The 21,450-nt window shown below is 35.3% G+C and overlaps 1 protein-coding gene across 4 annotated transcripts in view; it reads left to right on the forward strand.

Moving 5' to 3' along the window:
* Positions 1-21,450, forward strand: part of LOC115219651 (histone-lysine N-methyltransferase EZH2) — a 200,220-nt gene that overhangs the window by 108,583 nt on the left and 70,187 nt on the right. For all 4 annotated transcript variants that reach the window (XM_029789852.2, XM_029789847.2, XM_029789827.2 and 1 more), the window contains exon 3: positions 11,462-11,516. In XM_029789852.2, coding sequence (XP_029645712.1) covers positions 11,474-11,516 — 43 coding nt within the window. In that variant the 5' untranslated portion in view covers positions 11,462-11,473. The remainder of the gene's footprint in view (positions 1-11,461; positions 11,517-21,450) is intronic.

A 21,450-nucleotide genomic window follows, 5' to 3' on the forward strand; every position in this document is an offset into this window, starting at 1 on the left:
TGGGCAAGTGCCTTCTACTATAGCCTCGGGCTGGCCAAAGCCTTGTGAGTAGATTTGGTAGATGGAAACTGAAAGAAGCCCATCGCATATATATATGTGTGTTTGCGTTTGTCCCCCAGCATTGCTTGACAACTGATGTTGGTGTGTTTTATGTCTCTGTAACTTAGCAGTTCAGCAAAAGAGATCAATAGAGTAAGTCGTAGGCTTACAAAGAATAAGTCTTGGGGCCGATTTGTTCGACTAAAGGCGGTGCTCCAGCATGGCTGCAGTCAAATGACTAAAACAGGTAAAAGAATAAAAGAATAAGCAAAGGGTTAAGACAGGCATGAGGAAACAAAAAAAAAAACAGCATCTAGGTACCAACTGAGCCCTGCTTATACAAAAACTGAACAGGTTCAAACCTTGTTACAAATGTGCTCATGTGTCTTACATAAATGGAGGGGGTGAGAACCTGATTATTACAAGTAAAGCTAAATTAGGAGATAGGTGCCAGATTTTAAGAAGACAGTGAAGCTATTATCTATTCAAAAAAGGTCTAAATTTAGCTTAAGAAAAAAAAAAGCTAAACTGTCAACGTTGTAATCATAAAGTGATATATAGAAACTTGCTTGCTAACCAAGTGATTTCAGGTTCAAATCCACTGTGTCACACCTTTTGCAAGTGTCTTCCACCATAACCCTGTGTTGACCAAACCTTTATGAGTGGATTTAGTTGGCAGAAGTTGAAAGAAGCCTGAGTATGTGTGTGTGCACACTCCCATGCATCTACATGTGTAAGTTTGTGTTTACACTTGTGCTTCTCTGAGAAACCACAAGCTACAAGCAGTTATTTTGTTATTTCTCTTGTGGATGAATTGTCTTCTGGCTTTGCACTTTCAGAAGACATATGAAATAAGAGCTCTCCTGATTGAAAAACAGTTGACCCTTTAGCATTCAGATTACTTTATCAAGTGTAATGCTCATTTATCCACATTGTTTTGAATTAATCATGCATTATCTTGTAGCTTTGAGATTTCAGTGATATGATTGTTTACTTTTAGAATGGCATTGTAGGATAGGTGTGAGAGGCTGAATGTAAAACAAGTAGAATACTTTGGGCCAGATATGACCTGTTGAAATGCTAAAAGGTTAAGGGCTAGTTATATGGTACGCGTCCAGCTGTTAAACAATGCCATGATAATAGATATTCACTACCCTAAGCTAGCATGGAAAAACAAGTGTAAAAATAAATGAACAAACAGAATGCCACCTTCCTGCTTACTGATTTTCTTGATATGCAGGTGTGGCTGTGTGGTAAGAAACTTGCTTCCCAACAACATGGTTCCAGGTTCAGTCCCACTGCATGGCACCTTGAGCAAGTGTCTTCTACTTGAGCTGACCAAAGCCTTGTGAGTGGATTTTGGTAGATGGAAACTGAAAGAAGCCCCTTATTTACATTTGATGGATATTTGTCCTCATCTTGTTTGTTGTTAACACGTTTCGGTTGATATACCCTCCAGCTTTCATCAGGTGTCTTGGGGAAGTTTCAAACCTGGGCTCTTATTCCTAAGGTATTTTTCGATGTTGTTGTTGTTGTTGTTATTATTATGCAGGTCACTGCATGGAATCAAACTCAGTGACCCGAATAATAATAATAATAACAACAACAACATCGAAAGATATCTTAGGAATGAGAACCCAGGTTCAAAATTTCCCCAAGATACCTGATGAAGGCTGGAGAGAATATCAGCTAAAACGTGTTAACAACAAGATGAGGACAAATATCCGTCAAATGTAAATAATGTGCATAATTCCTCATCTCTTAAATATAGAACTGAAAGAAGCCCATCGTGTGTGTTTGAATCTCTGTAACTTAACAGTTTGGCAAAAGAGGCTGATAGAATAAGTACTAGGCTTACAAAGAATAAGTCCTGAGCTTGATTTCTTCGACTAAAACCCCTTAAGGCAGTGCTCCAGCATGACCACAATCAAATTACTGTAACAACTAAAAGAATAAGAAGAATGTTATTTTTATATTGGTCACTTAAATATCGTTCATAATGTAGTTTTCTTCATTTTTTTTTTTTATTTCTTTTATGTGTTTGTTAATTTGTTATTCTTCATCTAATATTAACATGGTCAGTGGTTTAGACATCACAGTTTTTTTTTTATTACCATCTGTGTATCATTATGCATAATATTTTTCATCTGAAACAACTGTTAAATCTAGTAACATTTTAATGGTCAACAAGTTACACGTACACACATTTAAAGATATTTTACTATTGTAATAACGGTTTGCCTCTAAATTACGTGTTTTTTATTTTTGTTTTTTTTTTTTCCATTTTCCTCTTAAAACTAGTTAATGGAGATCAATCTTCTGTTTGTTAATTTTATCCTTTCTCACATCTTTTGAAAATAAACTTTGGTTATTTCCTTGTGGTTTTTCTTTCCTTTTCATATCTAGTGATGCCATTTGATTGATTTTAAAATAGTCAATTTATAGATTTGTTTTTAAGTACATATTTTAAAGTTGCGATAGTATCTTTTTATTTATTTATTTATTTTATTTATTTATTTTTTCCAAATTTTCTTTTATTGGATTTTTAATTCAGAAAATGTTTTGGTGTTTAAAATGAGGGTACTGTTGCTAACCAATACTCAACTTGAATACTATCATTTTCTTTCACATCATTGATCTGACCAAACACTTGCTGTAAATTATAGATGTGCAACTCTTCTTGGTAGGCAAGGATATCTTTTGTGTCATCTTTGCATCTTATTCTTCCTGAACATCTTGCTGTTAATGACTTAACTAAAAAAAAAAATTTTTTAAAACATTTTGTTTACTTGAAATTTTGTTCAGGAAATAAAAGCCAGAATTCTTCATTAGTTTATTCTTGACCTAGCTATGGGTTATAGATATCTAGCTTTTCTGGGTAAGTTATATGAAAGATTATCATGCTGTTCAGATGGTCAAGATTTGTCTGTCTTCCACTTGGTACTGTCTTGTGGGTGAAGAAAGAGTTAATTACTAGAATGCTATTGTCTCCAAAATGTAAGTTGCTGTTCCTCTATTTAGGTTTTAGGATTGATTCAGTTAATTTTATACCCTTGTACTTTATACTTGCTTGAACAAATTGACCCTAGTACTTATATTTTTTTTTAAAAGTCTGATAGACAGATATTTTTATCAATCTCTTGCTGAACCACTAAGTTAGCAGGACATAAACTAACCATCACCAGATGTCAAGCAGTGGTGGGAACAAGCACAGCTGCAACGACACACGCAACATAAAGAGTTTCTGTACTGTTTCCATCTACTGAATCACTAACAAGACATTGGCTGATCTGGAGCTATAGTAGAAGACTCAAGATGCCACGCAATGATGCTGAAACCACATGGCTGTGCCATCGAGATGATTTTTCTAAAGATGTCTTTATTGCAGCTAATTGAGTAAAACTATGAAAACTATTCCAACCATGATCATCTGACTTAAAATCAGATGTAGTATAATCCAGAACAGTATTATCCAGTATATCTTTCCAGGGAGATTTGGTTATTGTCATTATTTCTAGCAGTTCGAGTGACTATTTAGAACTTCTCTTATTGCTTGTGTTGTTATCTTCCTGAGGAGTCAGTATAGTGAATGTCAACAAGACTGAACTATGAACAAAATCTGGGAAGCATTGCTTGTAAAGTATCCAGATAGAATATCTTCTCCATTTTTAACAATTCTACCTCCAATATTTTTGGTATAAATTCATAATTTACTTTAATCCCTTAGCTTTTAAACTGGCCGTATCTGGCCCAGATATGTCTCCTGTTTTAAGTTCAAACTGGCCGGGTCTAACTTCTCACACCTACCCTACAATGTCATCCTAAAACTAGACAATAACATCATTGAAATCTCAAAGCTGTGAGACAACACATGATTAATTCAAAATTATGAATGAATAAGCTTTTCATTTGGCAGAGTAATTTTGCACACTAAAGGATTAACGATATTCTTTACTGACAGTTTTCTCAAGTACATCATGTTGGAATAAATATTGAGCTACAAACTGTACATGGTAATTTCTAATTCTTACATGTCAGTTCATTTTTGTTTAGAAAGCCAAAGGAACTACTTGCTCAGAGATGGGAATTATTCCAAAGAATTTTTCTGGCATTTAAAATTTTGCTCTTCTATGTCATGTATGCATGTGTGTGTGTGTGTGTGTGAGTGGTTTTTTTAAATTTTATTTCCTGCTGCAGACAACTGAATGAAAGAGAGAGGGAAAGAGAGAGAGAAAGATGAGAAGTGATATAAAGGAAGCATTAACGTTCTTTCCACTCTGGAGAGATGATTAAAAAAAAACTTTTTTTCTCTTCACTTCCTGTCTCCTTAGTATGCAATGTTAGCACCTAATTAATTCTCTTCTAAAACTACTAGATGGCAAAGGATAATAAATAGATAATACCAGGCTTTCACAATTTTATTACCTGTCGCTGGTTGTTTTTTACATCATCATCATCATCATCATTATTATTATTATCATCATCATTATCATTAACATCAGAAACTTCATAATTACCATCATTTATTTTAATTATTTTTGCCAGAAATATCTTCTATTGTAATTGTTAGCTATAATCTTTAACGATTGTGTTTCTGTCAATTTTGTTTTTTAAGATAACATATTTTTACTGGTGAAATAAAACTATTTTTAAAAGCCAAAAAAACAAAGGGTATTTATTTATTCTTCCCAACTAAATAAAGAAGAATAATTATTTGACTTTTCCTTCATTTATTTATTATTTATTTTCAGTGATTGGTGATATCAAAAGTGAGTGATTACAAGAAAAGGTGTGAGGAAATGTGATATTTTGACTGACTAGGCACTAGTAATGTGAAATTGTATTGGGTAGGAACTAGAAAAAGGTTGTTTCACCTATGTGAACCTTCAATAATGCATCATATAAGTATCATTAATTCAACCCCTTCATTAGCAGCATCACTCATAGGACCAACCACCTCTACTCAGATACCTGACCTGGTAGGAATAGCAGTTAAATTTCCTTCAAAAATACACCCTACAGTCTTAAGGAAAGGAAGGCCACACTGGATTTTCAAAAGGAGCTAGCTGGTTATAGATAAAATGTCTTTGATTATAGATCTGTCTGCTTGATCAGGGATAGCCTGAGACTAATTAACAACATTATTACATAATTTATATCTACTATAACCTTATTTATTTATTTAGTATTTTTTGTTTTTCAGCCAATTGGTTTCAGGTTCAGTCACATTGCATGGCACCTTGGGCAAGTGTCTTCTATTATAACCTTGGGTCGACTAAAGGTTTATCAATGAATTTGGTAGGTGAATATTGAGAGAAGTTTGATGTGTGTGTGTGTGAGTTTGTATCTCCTTGTCTTGATGTGTGATTGTTGCAAGCAAGTCTCACCATCATACAAATACTGTCCTTTATTTGTGATCTTCAATAAGAACATGTCCAGCCATGGCAGAAATATTAGCTTTCTTGGTGACAAGAAGGGTGTCCAATTCTAGAAAATCTGCCTCAACAATTCCATCCAACCCATGTGAGCATGGAAATGTGGATGCTAAAACAACAACGACGATGGTGGTGGTGATGATAATGATGATGACGAAGATAATCAAGAGGAAGATAATGACTTTCCTTTCTTATTCTTGATAAAAGTGCTTTAGCTTGTTGGTTATTTTATCATTAACCACTCTTGTTGTCAACAGCTGTGTCTAAAGTATTAATCATTGAGGTTAATTATTCAGAGATGTCATCTACATGAAAATTAGTAAGTTAATACTACATATTTAATGCAGGGAGCATTAGAACTCTAATTACAAATAATTGTGAAAGAATGACAAAAGACAAAAACATTAGCGCTGCAACTAATATCATTTTAATCATTTCGGTAAATAAATGTTTAGAAGTGTCTTCCTTCCTTCCTTGCTGAAATGATTAATATAGGCGCAGACATGGCTGCGTGGTTGTTAAGAAGCACTCTTTGCAACCACGATTTTGGATTCAGTTTGTATGTGAATTTGGTAAATGGAAACTGTGTGGAACCTCATCATATGTGTGTGTGTGTGTGTCAAGTTTCATGCATACAGTGTGTAAATATAAGAGGTGTGGGTTCGAGTCCCATGCATACAAGAAACCCACTTTTTTTCCTTTGAGGACTGTTTGCCCCAATATTAGACTATTTTCTTTAGTCAATACACATTGATCACTTATAAGCTTTAAGCTTATAAATATTATTATTATTATTTACAGAAATGTCACTTGTCACTGCTTCTCAATTTATTGCAGAAAACATACATACATACATATTTAATCATATCAAAGGGAAATGGAATTTAATTAAAATTAAAAACATTTAATTAAAATTTACATTTCCAGTGGTCTAACGTGTAAAAAGATTTAGCCAAAAAGGCTATATATTAGTCATACGATGTAGTGTATATTTAAACACATAAGGAATCCACTTATAGGAATTCTACATGCTAGAAAGAACAGCTAAGTTCTATAACCACAAAAATTGGGGATAAAGTTCGGAAGGAATAAATTTGGAAATGAAAAACATTTACCATCTAGTTTCCTGGACCAATCCAAGGAAAAGTTAGTTTGTATAAACACGAGACAAGTAGTCTTGTTTGTCTCATGTGGATATGTTTAACACTAGGTTGGACCTGCTGAAGAAAATCAGACCTTGTGAGTTCTCCTTGACTCACTAAAAGAAGATTAGAAACCAACTGGTCCAGGAAACTAGATGGTAGATGTTTTTCATTTCCAAATTTATTCCTGTCAAATTTTATCCCCAATTTTTGTGGTTTACACAACCTAGCTGTTCTTTCTAGCGTGTAGAATCCCTATAAGTGGATTCCTTATGTGTTTAAATATACACTATATTGTACATACATACATACATACACACACGTGCATACATGCATGCGTACATACATACATACATACATGCGAATGGCTTAGCGGTTAGGGTGTTATACTCACAATTGCAAGATCGTGGGTTTAATTCCCAGACCGGGCATTGTATTGTGTTCTTGAGCAAAGCACTTCATTTCACGTTGCTCTACAGTCATTTCATCAGCAGACATGTGGCACATGGGTGCACCTGTACAGGTAATGTCGCTCATGTGAACATTATAAACAAATCATCTGTGTGGTTGTTCAGTAAGAAATTGCTGAATGCTCATATGTCATCTAACGATGGGAGAGTCCACGACATGATTATCTATTATATAAAATCTGTTGTCTGTCTGTGTGTGTGTGTGGCTTCTAGGATCTTAGGCATCCTCCATCCGATTGCACTCAAATTTGATATGTAGATACCAATGGTATCAGGGTGTGTATAAGTCTTGAAAAAATTACATAAATCAATTCCAGGTGAGAATGCAATCGATAAAGCCGTGGGAAATCGTTTTCCTTTGGAATAGAAAAAAAAGTCTATCTTTATTTCTTCTTTTGCTGGTGTCTCAAACTTAGGTTAAATCAGTGTTTCTCAAGGGGGAGACCTATGGGATGGTCAGACAAGTTGTTTTGAGAAAATTTGGTTTAAACTCAGCACTGTCCATTGGAGGTGGGGCGTTTTGCTCGTGTATATATATATAACTACTGGTATTGGGATGTAAACATCCCAACTTCGTGATCAGGCAAAAGGAAATGCTAGAATAACTACCAGACTTGAAAATAAGTACAGGAGTTAGTTCAACTAAAACCCTTCAAGGCAGTGCTCCAGCATGGCCGCAGTCCAGTGACTGGAACAAGTATAAAAGATAAAGATAATAATTGTCATTGTGCTAATGTCTTTTCCTCACCACATAGTAATTCTTTTTATTTTTTTTTTTTCTATACTCACTTCATCAAATATGTTAACGCTAACTTAACTATGTTTCTGTCTGTTTCACTTCCTGCAAGTACAATTTGCCACACAGTTTTGCTATTTTCTTTTCGTAGCTGGCAGCATGATTGTAACTTAGTAAGTTCTGAGCAAAGCAAGATCTTAATCTGGTTTCGTTGTCTGATGGATCTATTTCAATTACATCACTTATTTGTAGCTTGAATGGTTATCTTTGCTGGGTGTAAGGGGCAGGAAGCTTTTCAGTATGTATTAACAAGCGAGTCTAAGTCAAGAAGTTCACACTCCAACCACCAACATTGTCTGTCAGCCTCCCCCCTCTCTCTCTCTCTTTCTTTCTTTCTTAGAGCCATGGTGTTTTTGGTACTAGGCAAAGCTATTTTTTAAAAAATTACACACATATACGTGTGTGTGTGTGTGTTTGTAGTATGATGATGATACATATTTAAACGTACATTTTATCTCATCTTCATCCAACCATTTTAACTTCCTTTTCTGATTTCTAATCCCTACAATTTAGAAAAACAATTGAATGTATATACCATCAGGTAAATCTATTTACTCACTAAATAGATGGTTTCAATAAGTTTTCTTTTCCTTCTTCTAATTTTGATAATGATGGAGAACAAAGATTATATATATATATATATATATATATAATCAAAATATTACATTATATAATTAGGGCTTAGTAAAATAAATTACTTTGCCACATACTGGACTTAGTAGAAATAGCAGCCAAAAAAATTTTTCTAGCCATTTCTACTACTTAAAGAGTAGTAGAAATGGCTAGAAAAATTTTTTTGGCTGCTATTCTACTAAGTCCAATATGTGGCAAAGTAATTTATTTTACTAAGCCCTAATTATATAATGTAATATTTTGAATTCGCCTTAAATGGTCCTTTTACATACTGAACACTTGGTGAAATTGATTAATTAATTAATTTTACCCTCAATTGTTGATATATATATATATATATATATCATCACTGTCATCATCATCATTTAATGTCCGCTTTCCATGCTTGCTCGCATGGTTTGGACGGTTTGACTGCAGACTGGCAACCCAGGAGGCTGCACCAGGCTCCAATCTGATCTGGCAGAGTTTCTACAGCTGGATGCCCTTCATAACATCAACCACTCTGAGAGTGTAGTGGGTGCTTTTTATGTGCCACTGGCACAGAGGCCAGTCAGGCAGCACTGGCATCGACCATGCTTGAATAGTGATTTTTATATGCTACCGGAACAGGAGCCAGTCTGGTGGGAGTGGCATTGACCAGGCTCAAATGGTGCTTTTTATATGCCACCGGCACGGATGCCAGTCAGGCAGTACTGGTATCAGCCAAGACAATGATTTCACTTGACTCAACAGCTCTTCTCAAGTACAGCATATTGCCCAATGATTGAAGGGTACTCTTAAATGAGCCGGTCATGTGACACTGGCACAAGCCACGTCTATGGTCTGGCTTGGCTTGCTAGGTCTTCTCAAGCACAACATATCTCCAAAGGTCTTGGTGACTTGTCATTGCCTCTGTGAGGCCCAAAGTTAAAAGGTCATGCTTCACCACTTCATCCCAGGTCTTCCTGGGTCTACCTCTTCCATAGGTTCCTTCCACTTTTGGAGTGTTACACTTTTTCACACAACTGTCCTCATCCATATGTAACACATAAACATACATATATATATATATATATATATATATATATATATATATATATATACACACACACACACACACATACATATACACACATATACATATATGTACATACATACATATATACATACACTTACACATATGCACAGATGTTGGTGTGTGGTAAGAAGCCACATGATTGCAGGTTCAGTCCCACTACACCTTGGGAAAGTGTCTTCCTAGCCTTGGGCCGTCCAAAGCCTTTTGAGTGGATTTGGTAGGCAGAAACTGAAAGGAGCCTATCGTGCATTTATATATATACTGTGTGTGTGGGCAGGTGTATATGAGGTCTGATCAGTAAGTATCTGGACTGTTACCATAGTAATGAAACTAAAGCATGAAGAGTAAAGCCACTTGGCAAGGATTAACCTTGGACTCTGCTGTGCATGTACACTAAGTTTTTAATGTTCTAACTCACTTCCGCCGTTTACAGCAGTGCTTGGAAGGAATGTGTGTAGCATGTGATCGTCACATTGACCATGACAGAGAAAGTTGTCATGGCAATACCTGCTCAGAGGCCTACACAAAGTTGCAGAAAGTGTATGGAGCGGAGTGTATGAGCTGCACACAAATGTATAGGTGTTTCAGACATTTCGAAGATGGCTGAAAAATGTCGATATTAACGAGCGTTCTGGGGGACCCACAACCAGCAGAACTGAGTAAAACAATACTGTTGTGTATGCAACTGTGAGGGGGAAGTCGTCGCACCACTATCAGTGAGTTATCAGAAGATGTGCTGATTAATTACGATTCAATTCAGTTCATTATCACTGAAGATTTGGGTATGAAATGCATGTCTGCCAAGTTTGTGCCAAAATGCTTTCAGCTGACCGAAATGACACTCAGGTTTCAGTTGCACAAGATCTTGAATGTTAGAGAACTCCGAATGACCCGTCCTTGTTTTTTTTGTTCTTGTTTTTATATCGTCTATCTGGATGTTTTGTTGTCCCTTTTTGTATCACCTAGTTGTCCGGATGTTTTGCGTTCTTGTCTCATTTTGTATTTTATATATATATATATATAAATAAATAGATATATATAGATATACATACACATATAAATAAAACAAATTATAGAGATGGAAAATGGAATATATGAGAAACTTTATTATTCACAATGATTGTTGCAACACATCTTGCATTGATCCCTCGCAGATGGAATACTGTACAACTGGTTGTGATGCATCCCTTATCCCTTGGAGCAGACGTATCTCTTCGGGTGATATTATAAGGAGTATCTCATTAAATAAACTCTACTTCGCTCGGTTTTATTACAGCATGTTGCCACTGACAGTATGTTTAAGCTGTTAGGCAGGAATGGTAAGGGACAGATTCTGTTGCAACTATAGACAAAGACGGAGAAATTAAGAAAAATATGACGGAAAATAAAACATACAATAAAGCAAAACTTTTTTGTGTTAGTATCCACATATAGTTACTTCCATAACCATACTTGCTGTACACACTCTCTCATATGCAGAGTTTGCATATATATGCATATGCACACATACACGCATATATATATTTATATATATATATATATATACATATATATATATATATATATATATGTTTAGCTACAGCAAGGAATTGTCTACTTTATACAGTAAAATGGATGTAAAACAGCTATTAAAACTGATATCTTTTTTTTTTTCATTTTATTGATAAAATAACCACAATTTATCAAATAACTAATTTTGGCAAAAAATATGTATGTATAAATCTTTATTCTGATAGCCCATCTATTAATAGAAATGTGCCTAGTGATTAATTTATTTTTTCTGGAAATTTCTGAATGAATTTTTATTTAGTAGCTTTTTTTTTTTATCACTTTAAGTCAGTAATTTAGCCCCTATTTGCTATACAATCCTTTATTTAATTATTTTTCAGATTCTATAGATAATGGAGAACAGATCAAAACCTACAAATCAGGATGAAACCAAAAGTAAGTCATCAAACTTGACAAAAAATCTTGTTTCTCTTTTTGCTCCTTTTTTTTATTATCTCTGTCTTTTTTTTTTGCTTTTTTATTTTTGTATTTTATTTTGCAAAACTAACACATTACAATTTGTAATCAAAATGAAGAAATGGAAAAAAAAAGTAAATGAAAATTATTTTCTGAGAAAGAAAAATACCATTGACAATTAAACAGTATGATATAAAGATTATTCTCATTCTGTCTGGTTTATAACATAAATCCTGGTTACTATAAACAACTCTTTACTCTTTTACGCTTTTACTTGTTTCAGTCATTTGACTGTGGCCATGCTGGAGCACCGCCTTTAGTCAAGCGAATTGACCCCAGGACTTATTCTTTGTAAGCCTAGTACTTATTCTATCGGTCTCTTTTGCCGAACCGGTAAGTTACGGTGACGTAGACACACATACATATTTATATACACATATATACGACGGGCTTCTTTCAGTTTCCATCTACCAAATCCACTCACAAGGCTTTAGTTGGCCTGAGGCTATAGTAGAAAACACTTGCCCAAGGTGCCACGCAGTGGGACTGAACCCCGGAACAATGTGGTTGGTAAACAAACTACTTACCACACAGCCACTCCTACTCCTAATTCATTTGGTAGTTCTTTAAAACAAAGAGAAAAATTCTGGCAGGTAGATGTGAAGTGGCTCTCTATATTGTCATTATTGTGTGTGTGTGTAACAATCATAAAGCAGCTGATTATTATTTTCTTTAATATGATACTGGACTTTGGTCTTAATTGTAATTAAGGTGCATATGCTTTTGAAATCTTTTACTGCTTTAGTCATTAGAGTGCTGCAAGGCTTGGGCACCGCCTTACAAGATGTTTGTCAGTTACAACAACCCTTGTACTTATATTAGTGAAAGTGTGTGGCCTTGTTGTTAGGATGCTGTACTCACAATCTCAAGATTGTGCGTTAGGTTCCTGGTGCCCATGAAACTACATGGACCCTAAGTAAGGCATGTGCAAAATTTGAATGAAATTAGTCGTGTAGTTCTCAAGATTTAGGGAAACACAACTCACAATCTCAAGATTGTGCGTTAGGTTCCTGGATAAGGTGGCACATTATGTTCTTGTGCAAAACACTTCATTTCGTGTTTCTCCAAGGTTTCTGATTCAAAGGGAATGTTGTGTTCTCAGTCAATATATGTTATGGAAACCAGGTAACCTGCCTTATGAGTCCCAGGACTCTATAACAGTAATGTCCATTGGGTTGATGATGATGAGAACTTAGAATCATCATTATCATCATTTAACCCTTTCGTTACTGTATTTATTTTGAAATGCTCTGTGTTTCTTTCAATTATTTTAAATATAACAAAGAATTTGGTAAATTAACTTCGTTATCATTAAGCTAGTGTTAGGAACATAAATTTTAACTAAGATTTGGTGAAAGATTTGAAATCAAAACTTATGGAAACAAGACATTTATACTAAAGGGCCAGAGCCAGTTTCAGCCGGGTTGGTAACGAAAGGGTTAATGTCCATTTTCCATGCTGGCATGGGTTAGACAGTTTGACTGGAACTGGTTAGCCAGGGAGCTGCGCAGGCTCCTGTCTGTTTCGGCTTGGTTTCTACAGCTGGGTACCCTTCCTAATGCCAACCACTCCATAGAATGTACTGGGTGTCATTTACATGTCACCAACACGGTGCCTTTTGCATGTCACTGGCACAGGCCTTTTGTGTGTCACCTGCATAGGTATCTTTGTGTGTCACCAGCATGGGTTAGGGTTAGGGTCTTCACCTGTCCCTGGCATTGGCTACAACTCAGATTTCACTTGGTTTAACTCGTCTTCTCAAGCACTGCAAATCACAAATATTTTATCAATCTGTATTTATCGAGTGGAGACTTGCAATGCAAGACTCCTTTTTTTTTTTTTCTGTCCTTCAGTACTACTTTCTCTCTCTCCTCCTCTCTCTCTCCACTCACACCCCCAGTTGAAGGAGTCTTGTCTTGCAAGTTACTTAGTGACCTCACTGCTGCTAGTATCATATCAAAAGCACCCAATACACTAGAATGGGCATTCAGCTGTAGAAACCGTGCCATAAGTAGACAGCAGGGATTGGTGCAGTCTTCTAATTTACCATTTGCAGTGAAATTGGTCAACCCATGCCATCATGATAAACAATTGTTATATGATGGTGATCATGATGCTATTTATTGAGTGGCTACGTTACCTTTTGATATAGCATCAGTTTTGTTTAAAAACAAAAAGCAAAAACGTAAAGAAAATGGTAGTATTGTGTGAAACATGAAAAACAAGAACAAATGACCATTTCCAAAGTTGGTGTAGATTTGTAACAAAATATCTAGTTTAATTCTACTGAGTGTTTTCAACTACAAATTTCATTGTTTATCTACTGTCCTTCAAATACTGCTTTATTTCTTTTTACATCATTATTGTTTACACTGTTGTCATTATCATCATCATCACCATCAGTAGAATTGCTTCGAGGTGTGAAAATAATTGACTTGAACTAAAGTTCTTATTGAACAAACGAACAGCTGTAGATATTCCAGCTGTGACTAGCCTGTCTTTCTGAAAATTCAGAACTACATTGTCCAACAAATTTTTTTTCTTTTTTAAAAATAGTAGGGTGCAGTCTGGGAGAGATTCAGCTGCTGTTTCTTATTTCTTTATTGCCCACAAGGGGATTAAGTCAAGTACATCGGTCCTAGTGCATAACTGGTACTTAATTTATCGACCCCGAAAGGATGAAAGGCAAAGTCGACCTTGGCGGAATTTGAACTCAGAACGTAACGGCAGACGAAATAGCTCTAAGCATTTCGCCCGGCATGCTAACGTTTCTGCCAGCTTGCCGCCTTTTTCAGCTGCTGTTTCTGGCAGGTCAAGCAACTGTATTGATAGTTTCTTGTTGATTTGCTTTAATGTCTTTTTTCACAAATGCATCCATTTGTTTCAATATCATTGAAAAAAGGGTACTTTGACTAATCCCCCTTAGATTTTATTAAGTATAATTTTTCTGCACCTCCATTCCTAATTCCTCTGCCCCTGTTCACTTCTGCTCATTTCTTTGTGGCTCCTACTGATTATGCTTACCCTTTTTTCTAAACGGTAGTAGCCATGTAGCTCCTCTGCAACAAGAACATGCTCTTCCCCCTCGTCTTGTGGTTCATAGTCTTACAAGCTTTGTGGCGACCTCACTTTTGCCAGTGGCACATAAAAGCACTCTGTATATACTGTAAAGTGGTTTGTGTTAGTTGAGATACGGTATAGTCTTTGAATCTATCAGATCCTGTCAAAATGTCTAACCTTATTAGTGCTTGTTGACATAGGGACAAACTTCATAGAGGTTTTAAATTTTAACCTTTTAGTATTTAAACCAGCCATACAAGGCCCAAATATTCTATCTGTTTTATATTCAAACTGGCTAGATCTACACCTTCCCTACAATGTCATTCCGAAAATAAGCAATCACTACATTGAAATTTCAAAGCTATGAAATAATGCAAAATTAATTCAAAACAATGTGAATAAATAAGCATTACATACAACAGAGTAATCTGAACATTAAGTGGTTAAAAGTTGATTCCTTAGTGTTAATTGTTCTGAAAGTGAATTCTTCCAGCTAGTTGTTCTGAAAGTGGATTCCTGGAATATTTTTGTGAGCACCAATATTTGGAAAGTCTTTCATTCTTAATCATGCAATAATGCAGTTTCTGCATTAGCGTAATAGAGTTATTGCGATTGAATTATTGAAAGTAAAATCTGACGGCATTGCCATTAGTTGGTGCTAAAGGGCTTTGTGTGATCTAATTCTTTTGCCATTAGATGATATTAAAGAAAACCTGATTCTTTTGATATTTGAGATTAATGTTTCAAAATTGTAATTGTATTTTAGAATTCTTTTTATGAATACTTTTGAAGGGTATCTTCCTCTCCAATAAAGCACCAAACTGCATTCCCGTGCTTATTGATTATTTTTTTTTTTTTTGATTTTTTTAACCTGATTTCAAACGCTGTTAGAGAAACAAGCATGGGGGTAAAATATCTGTGAAAGAATTTGAATGGTTAGGTGGTCTTTAGATTAAAAGGCTGCATGTAATAGATGGTGTGGAACTTCGGAAGAAAATAATTGTTTGATTACAAATTAAAAAGAGAAGGCTGCATCTTCTACTTTTGGTCAAAGATAAATTATGACTTTCAAAATTAGTAACAGAATAGGTTCTCATTGTAAAAGCAAAAGAGAGGAGAGAGGACAAAGTATGACAATAAAAGAGAAATGTGAAGACTTATTAGGGAAGAACACTTTTTCATCTGATGAATAGATACTTTTCTTCTGATGAGTGCCAGTGAGTGAAGAGACACTTAAGACACTTTTCCGAATGAGTGTCCCTTTTTAATGAAAATAAAGTCCAAACCATCATTAATATAAATGATTAGTAATACAACTTAGTGTATTTGATGATATAAAGACACACAAGCATGTTAGATGCACCTCAGTATCAACAGTGCATATTCGTTAGAAAACATGTCTAGTGCATTAATGTATGTAATATTTAAAGTGATCTAGCAGTACATTACAAAACAATACAAAAGCATTTACTGTATATAAAAAGCAAGTTAGCAATACAGCTAAACATAAAGCAAGGCATCACGACAATTGAAAATAGTCTGCATGATTACTGTGATAAAACCTGCAAGAAAAATCAAAGCAGAATAATACATTTTATAAAAAGCATGCATAAGTAAATGTTATTATTATGGAGTCAGGTTTGGTAGAGGAGACTGTCTGGATTAACTCTTTTGATGGCAATCTGCCTAAAACTAATCCTGGTTCCATGATACAAATTCCGATTTTAAACTGATCTAAATTGAAGCTTTCCATCAAAATTTCATGTTAATTTATGTTCCAAACACCAGCTTAATAACGACAAAGTTATTTTATTAATTTCTTCATTATTTTCTAAATTAGTTGAAATGAAAGCAGTGCATTTCTACAGAAATTTAGTAATAAAAGGGTTTTAAATTAACTTATAGTAGTGAACAGGGACAAAATTAGCTTATGAGAAGCCCAACTTCTCATATTGGCCCCAGGGTAATTTTTTTAAGCATGTAGGGGTGGGGATGTGTCTTGTATGCCATCAAATATATATGTTTTTAGTAATTTATTCAAAGGCATGTGGTTTAGTGGTTTAGGTATTGGGCTCGTGATCATTAGATCATGGGTTCAATTCAGGGACAGAGTAGCCTGTAGTGTCCTTAAACAAAACACTCACATTTCTTTAGTCCAGTCAGATTAAAATGAATACCAGAGACAGTTAGCCCTGTTGCGGACAGACATTTTTTTCTTTTCAGTAGGGGTCTTCTCTCAGTCAATCAGAAACTAGGGTAAACTCTGGTGGAAACCATTATTATGATTATGTTGTTACATCACAAAAGGGCAAGGTTGCAGTTATTTTTTTTTAGCTTGGAATCACCTAATATCCCATGTTTTTGGAGTATGTTTAGTTGCTTCTTATGAGGTGAGATTCAGGAAATGTTGTTTATGCTCACATGCGTTATTGTGGTTTAACCCAAAATTTGTTATTGAGTAGACCTATGATCAAAAACATTCTAGTAAGGGCATCTCTGTTTCTTTCCTCCTTCACCCTCAATATATTCTACTTTGATTGACATTTTCCAGCATGCAGAGGGTATGATTTGAAGGAGATTTGGTTGTTATTTCTACCTGCTTGAGTGACCACATAAAGGCTCCTTGTTGGCTCATACAGAGCTGTGCAACATTTTAAAGTAAACAAGCAGGTCACATGAACACATCATGATAAGTCTAAAAGCATATAGTGAAGCATCTACATCTCAATTGACTAATGATCTAATCTCTGTTCATGATACTGATTCTGACTGTGATATACACAAATCCATCTATTCATCTATTCATAATCCATAGACCTAAAGAGGCTGCTGCAGGTACATAGCAAAGTGCATTTCAGTAGGAAGGCAATCTAATGGCACCTGCTTTCTTTCCAAATATTGTTGGCTGTTAGTTTCACTGTAAGACGTTCTGCATTTTGACAAGTATTATTTTTAATCCTGCTGGGTACCTACTCACCTTCTTCACCTTGAAGGTGGAAGTGGTGTTGGAAAAGGCTTAAATGTTAGTCATTTCCCTGCTGACTTCTCTTGTAAAATTCTTCATCACCATTCACCCCAATATATTTATTTATTCTCTAGAATATTATAAAGTTATCATATAATGCTGTAATGTACATTGAACTGAATATAGTATATTAGAAGCGAAGAATCTTGCATTGGTGACAAGTTATTATCATTTCCTCCAAATTAATTATTGTTAATGTTTGACCTGCAACATTATTTTTGTTGCACTTGGATAATCGTTGATGTAAGCAGTAAACTAATATCCTGAAAAATTCCATAAATTGTCAGCTATTTTCTCAATGGTTTATGGCCTTAATTTGAGGAAATAAACCTGTCCATATTTAATTAACTGGTCATGAAGAGAGAGTGTTATAGATAGGTGTCTTATATAACATCTGACTGACAACAAACTACTACATATTTTGTATAGATAGTTTATTATTTTATTAATAGCCCTACCACATCACTGAAATTTGTTCTTCAAATTTGCTTCTACCACATTGCTGGCATATATGTTTCCTGTTAGGATATGAAAATGTTATTGCAAACGAAAAGTACCAGCTGCCTCAAACATCTAAAGCATAGATGTATATGAGGACAATACAATAGGTATGGATTTGGCTATACGGTAAACAAGTTTGCTTCCCAGCCACGTGGTTTAGCGTTCAGTCCCACTGTGTGGAACCTTGGGCAGGTGTTTTCTGCTGTAGACCGAGCCAACCAAAGCCTTGTGAATGAATTTGGTAAACAGAATCTGAAAGAAGCCCAATGTGTGTCTGTCTGTCTCATTTGTTGTAAATGAGTACCATTCATTTCCAATATTCTGTGGTAATGTCTGGGTTACCCAACAGGTAAGGGTTGGCAACAGGAAGGGAATCCAACTGTAGAAAATCTGCCTCAATAGACTCTGTCTGACCTATGCAAGCATGGAAGAGTGGATATTACAATGATGAGGTCTGTCAAAAAGGAAGCCAGATTTTTTTATAAAGCAATTACCATCTATTTCAACTCCATTCCCACTTAGGCAAGTGTCTTCTATGTATGTGTGTGGTGTGTGAGAGTTTGAAAGTTTCTTGTCTCTTAGGAACATTGTATTCTAACTGTAAACAAACTGCACCATTATACTAATGGTGCTGGTCACTAGCAATCTTCTTTGGAAGAACATCCAGGCATTGTGCTGTGCATGTTCAAAGGATTGGAGAAAATTTCCTTGTTTGGAAACTGTTGGTGATTGACAACAGGAAGAACATCCATTCAGAGAAAATTCTGTTTCAGTGAATTTCATTTTGGCTCACACAAGCATAGAAAAGTGAATGTTAGAGTAATGGCAATGATGTCTCCTTCAAAATTGTTCCCTCCACTACTGATGTACTGCTCCTCACCTTTTCTTTTCTTTGCGGTATTGGAATGCATTTTCAAAAGTAGTATGCAGTTCTCAGAAAATTTTCTAACTTTTCTTCTATTATCTGAAATCAGCAGCAACCTTCAGAGTATCAAAAATCTGCAGAAGCCCAATCTTAAGAGTAGGCTTAGGCTCCTGAGGGTTGGGGAAGAGCCATCCCATGCTTTGCCAAAAAGTCATAGATAAGATGTGCTGTCTAAGTAGGCAACATCCAGATTTTGTTTGTCCAAGTCTCAAGTCTCTTCTTTCATACTGCTTCTCTCAAACACCAACCTGATTGGAAACACTCACTCCTGACATTGCATTTGGCTTCATACATTATTGGAAAAGTCTCTGTAGAAGTTTTCCCCTCTGAAACACTATTTCATCCAAACACATTACTCCATTGTCCTACTTGTATCAAGTTACCAACTGCACAAGCATTCCATGTTGCAGATTAATGACTGATATACCATGATGTGGCTATTATTAGACTGAAGGGCAAGCTCACCTGTATACAGTACTGCAGTCATGAGTACACTCCACTGGCTGGTTGGCATGCAGTTTTAAAAGTTTAGTGTCTTTTTGGACAGACTGTGTATGTGTGTGCACGTGCATACAACAAAACCTCCTGAAACTAGAAACCCTTTGTTAAGTATTACCCCAAAGAAGGACAATTATTCTATTAAAGTATGGCGTAATGGAAACAACAAAACCATCATAATCCAAGAAATCAAGAACCCTTTCACAAGTTCAACCCTATGAGAATGCAGGACGACTTAGAATTGTAAGACCATACAAATGATAGTAGTAGTTGTCTCCTCCTCCTAAATACCTCCTTCTGTACAGATATGAAAATTGTTATTTTTGTTATTCATTGGCAGAATCAGTAAAGTGTCAGATAAACTACCTTGTAGTATTTAGCTACATCCTTCGATGTTCTGAATTTGAATCCTAATCACAATCAACTTTTGTCTTTTATCCTTCTGGGTCATTATTTTATTGAGTATCAGAGTTAGTGTATTAACTACACCCTCCTTTGAGAATTGTCTGGCCCTGTGCCTAAGTTAGAAATTGTTATTGTTGTTGTCATCATCATCACCATCATCAGTATCATCATCATTAATTGTTCATTATCTCGGCTGTTATTGTTGCAAGGAATTTATTGTGAATAATAGTGAATTAGGCAAGATTAATTCAGGGATGTCTAGTTAGGTACCACAATTCAATTTGCACTGGGGGATCAAATTAGCCTTGATTCAATTGATTATATCCAAATTTGCCTTTGTCATGTTCAATCAAAACAAATAATTACAATTATTAATCCGTTTCAAGAGAGCAGGATAGCAGACACAGTTATAGTGCATGACAAAATTCTTATGCAATATTCAGTTATGACTCCCACATTTTGTATTCCGATCGCATTGGAGTTGATTTTGTATATTTTAACCCCCATCATCAATAAACTATCTTGTAATATACATGGAGTAAAATTTCATGTGTTGGACATGGTTAGTTTTTTTAACTTTCAGACTTGATAAAACAATTAGCGATAATAAATTATGAATTAATTTCTGTATCGCTTTGTGTAATTTATAGCCTTGCATCATTGTTAGAACTCACCCTCATCATCATTTTAATGCCCACTTTTCCATGCTGACATGGTTCAAACAGAACTTGTAGCAGCTTTTCTATAGCTGGATACCCTTCCTATTTCCAGCCCCCACTTGCTTCAAAGTAAGGTAATATTTCCCCATGACCAGGCATATTTTTCATGGAAGATAAGAAATGGACACCATTTGCATGAAGGTGTCATTCTTTTACAACTATGACACAATGTCAAGGCCAAGAGATAGTAACACTCACTTGCATATACATTGGGCTTCTTTCAGTTTCCATCTACCAAATCCACTCACAGTTTTGGTCAGCTTTGGGGCTATAGTAGAAGACAGTTGCCCAAGATGCCACACAGCCATACCTGCTACTTAACCCTTTCATTACCAACCCGGCTGAAACCGGCTCTGGCTCTGAGTACAAATGTCTTGTTTTCATAAGTTTTGAATTAAAATCTTCCACCAAACCCTAGTCACAATCTATGTTCCTAACACTAGCTGAACAATAAGTTATTTGATTAAATTCTTTGTTATATTCAAAGTAATTCAAAGAAATACAGAGCATCTCAAAATAAATACAGTAACGAAAGGGTTAATATTGAGAGTAAAATAGCAGAAACAATTGAGTGATTTGTCAAAATTCTTTTGCACTATTTACATTCTCAACTGAAATCATCTATTGGTTGATTTTTCCTATTACACCTTCTCTGTCAATAAAATAAAATACCAGCAATAAACTGGTAGTCAATTTAATATTCCCCAACACTTGTAACTG

This window comes from Octopus sinensis, linkage group LG1 (genome assembly GCF_006345805.1).
Source record: "Octopus sinensis linkage group LG1, ASM634580v1, whole genome shotgun sequence".
Classification (NCBI taxonomy): Eukaryota; Metazoa; Mollusca; class Cephalopoda; order Octopoda; family Octopodidae; genus Octopus; species Octopus sinensis.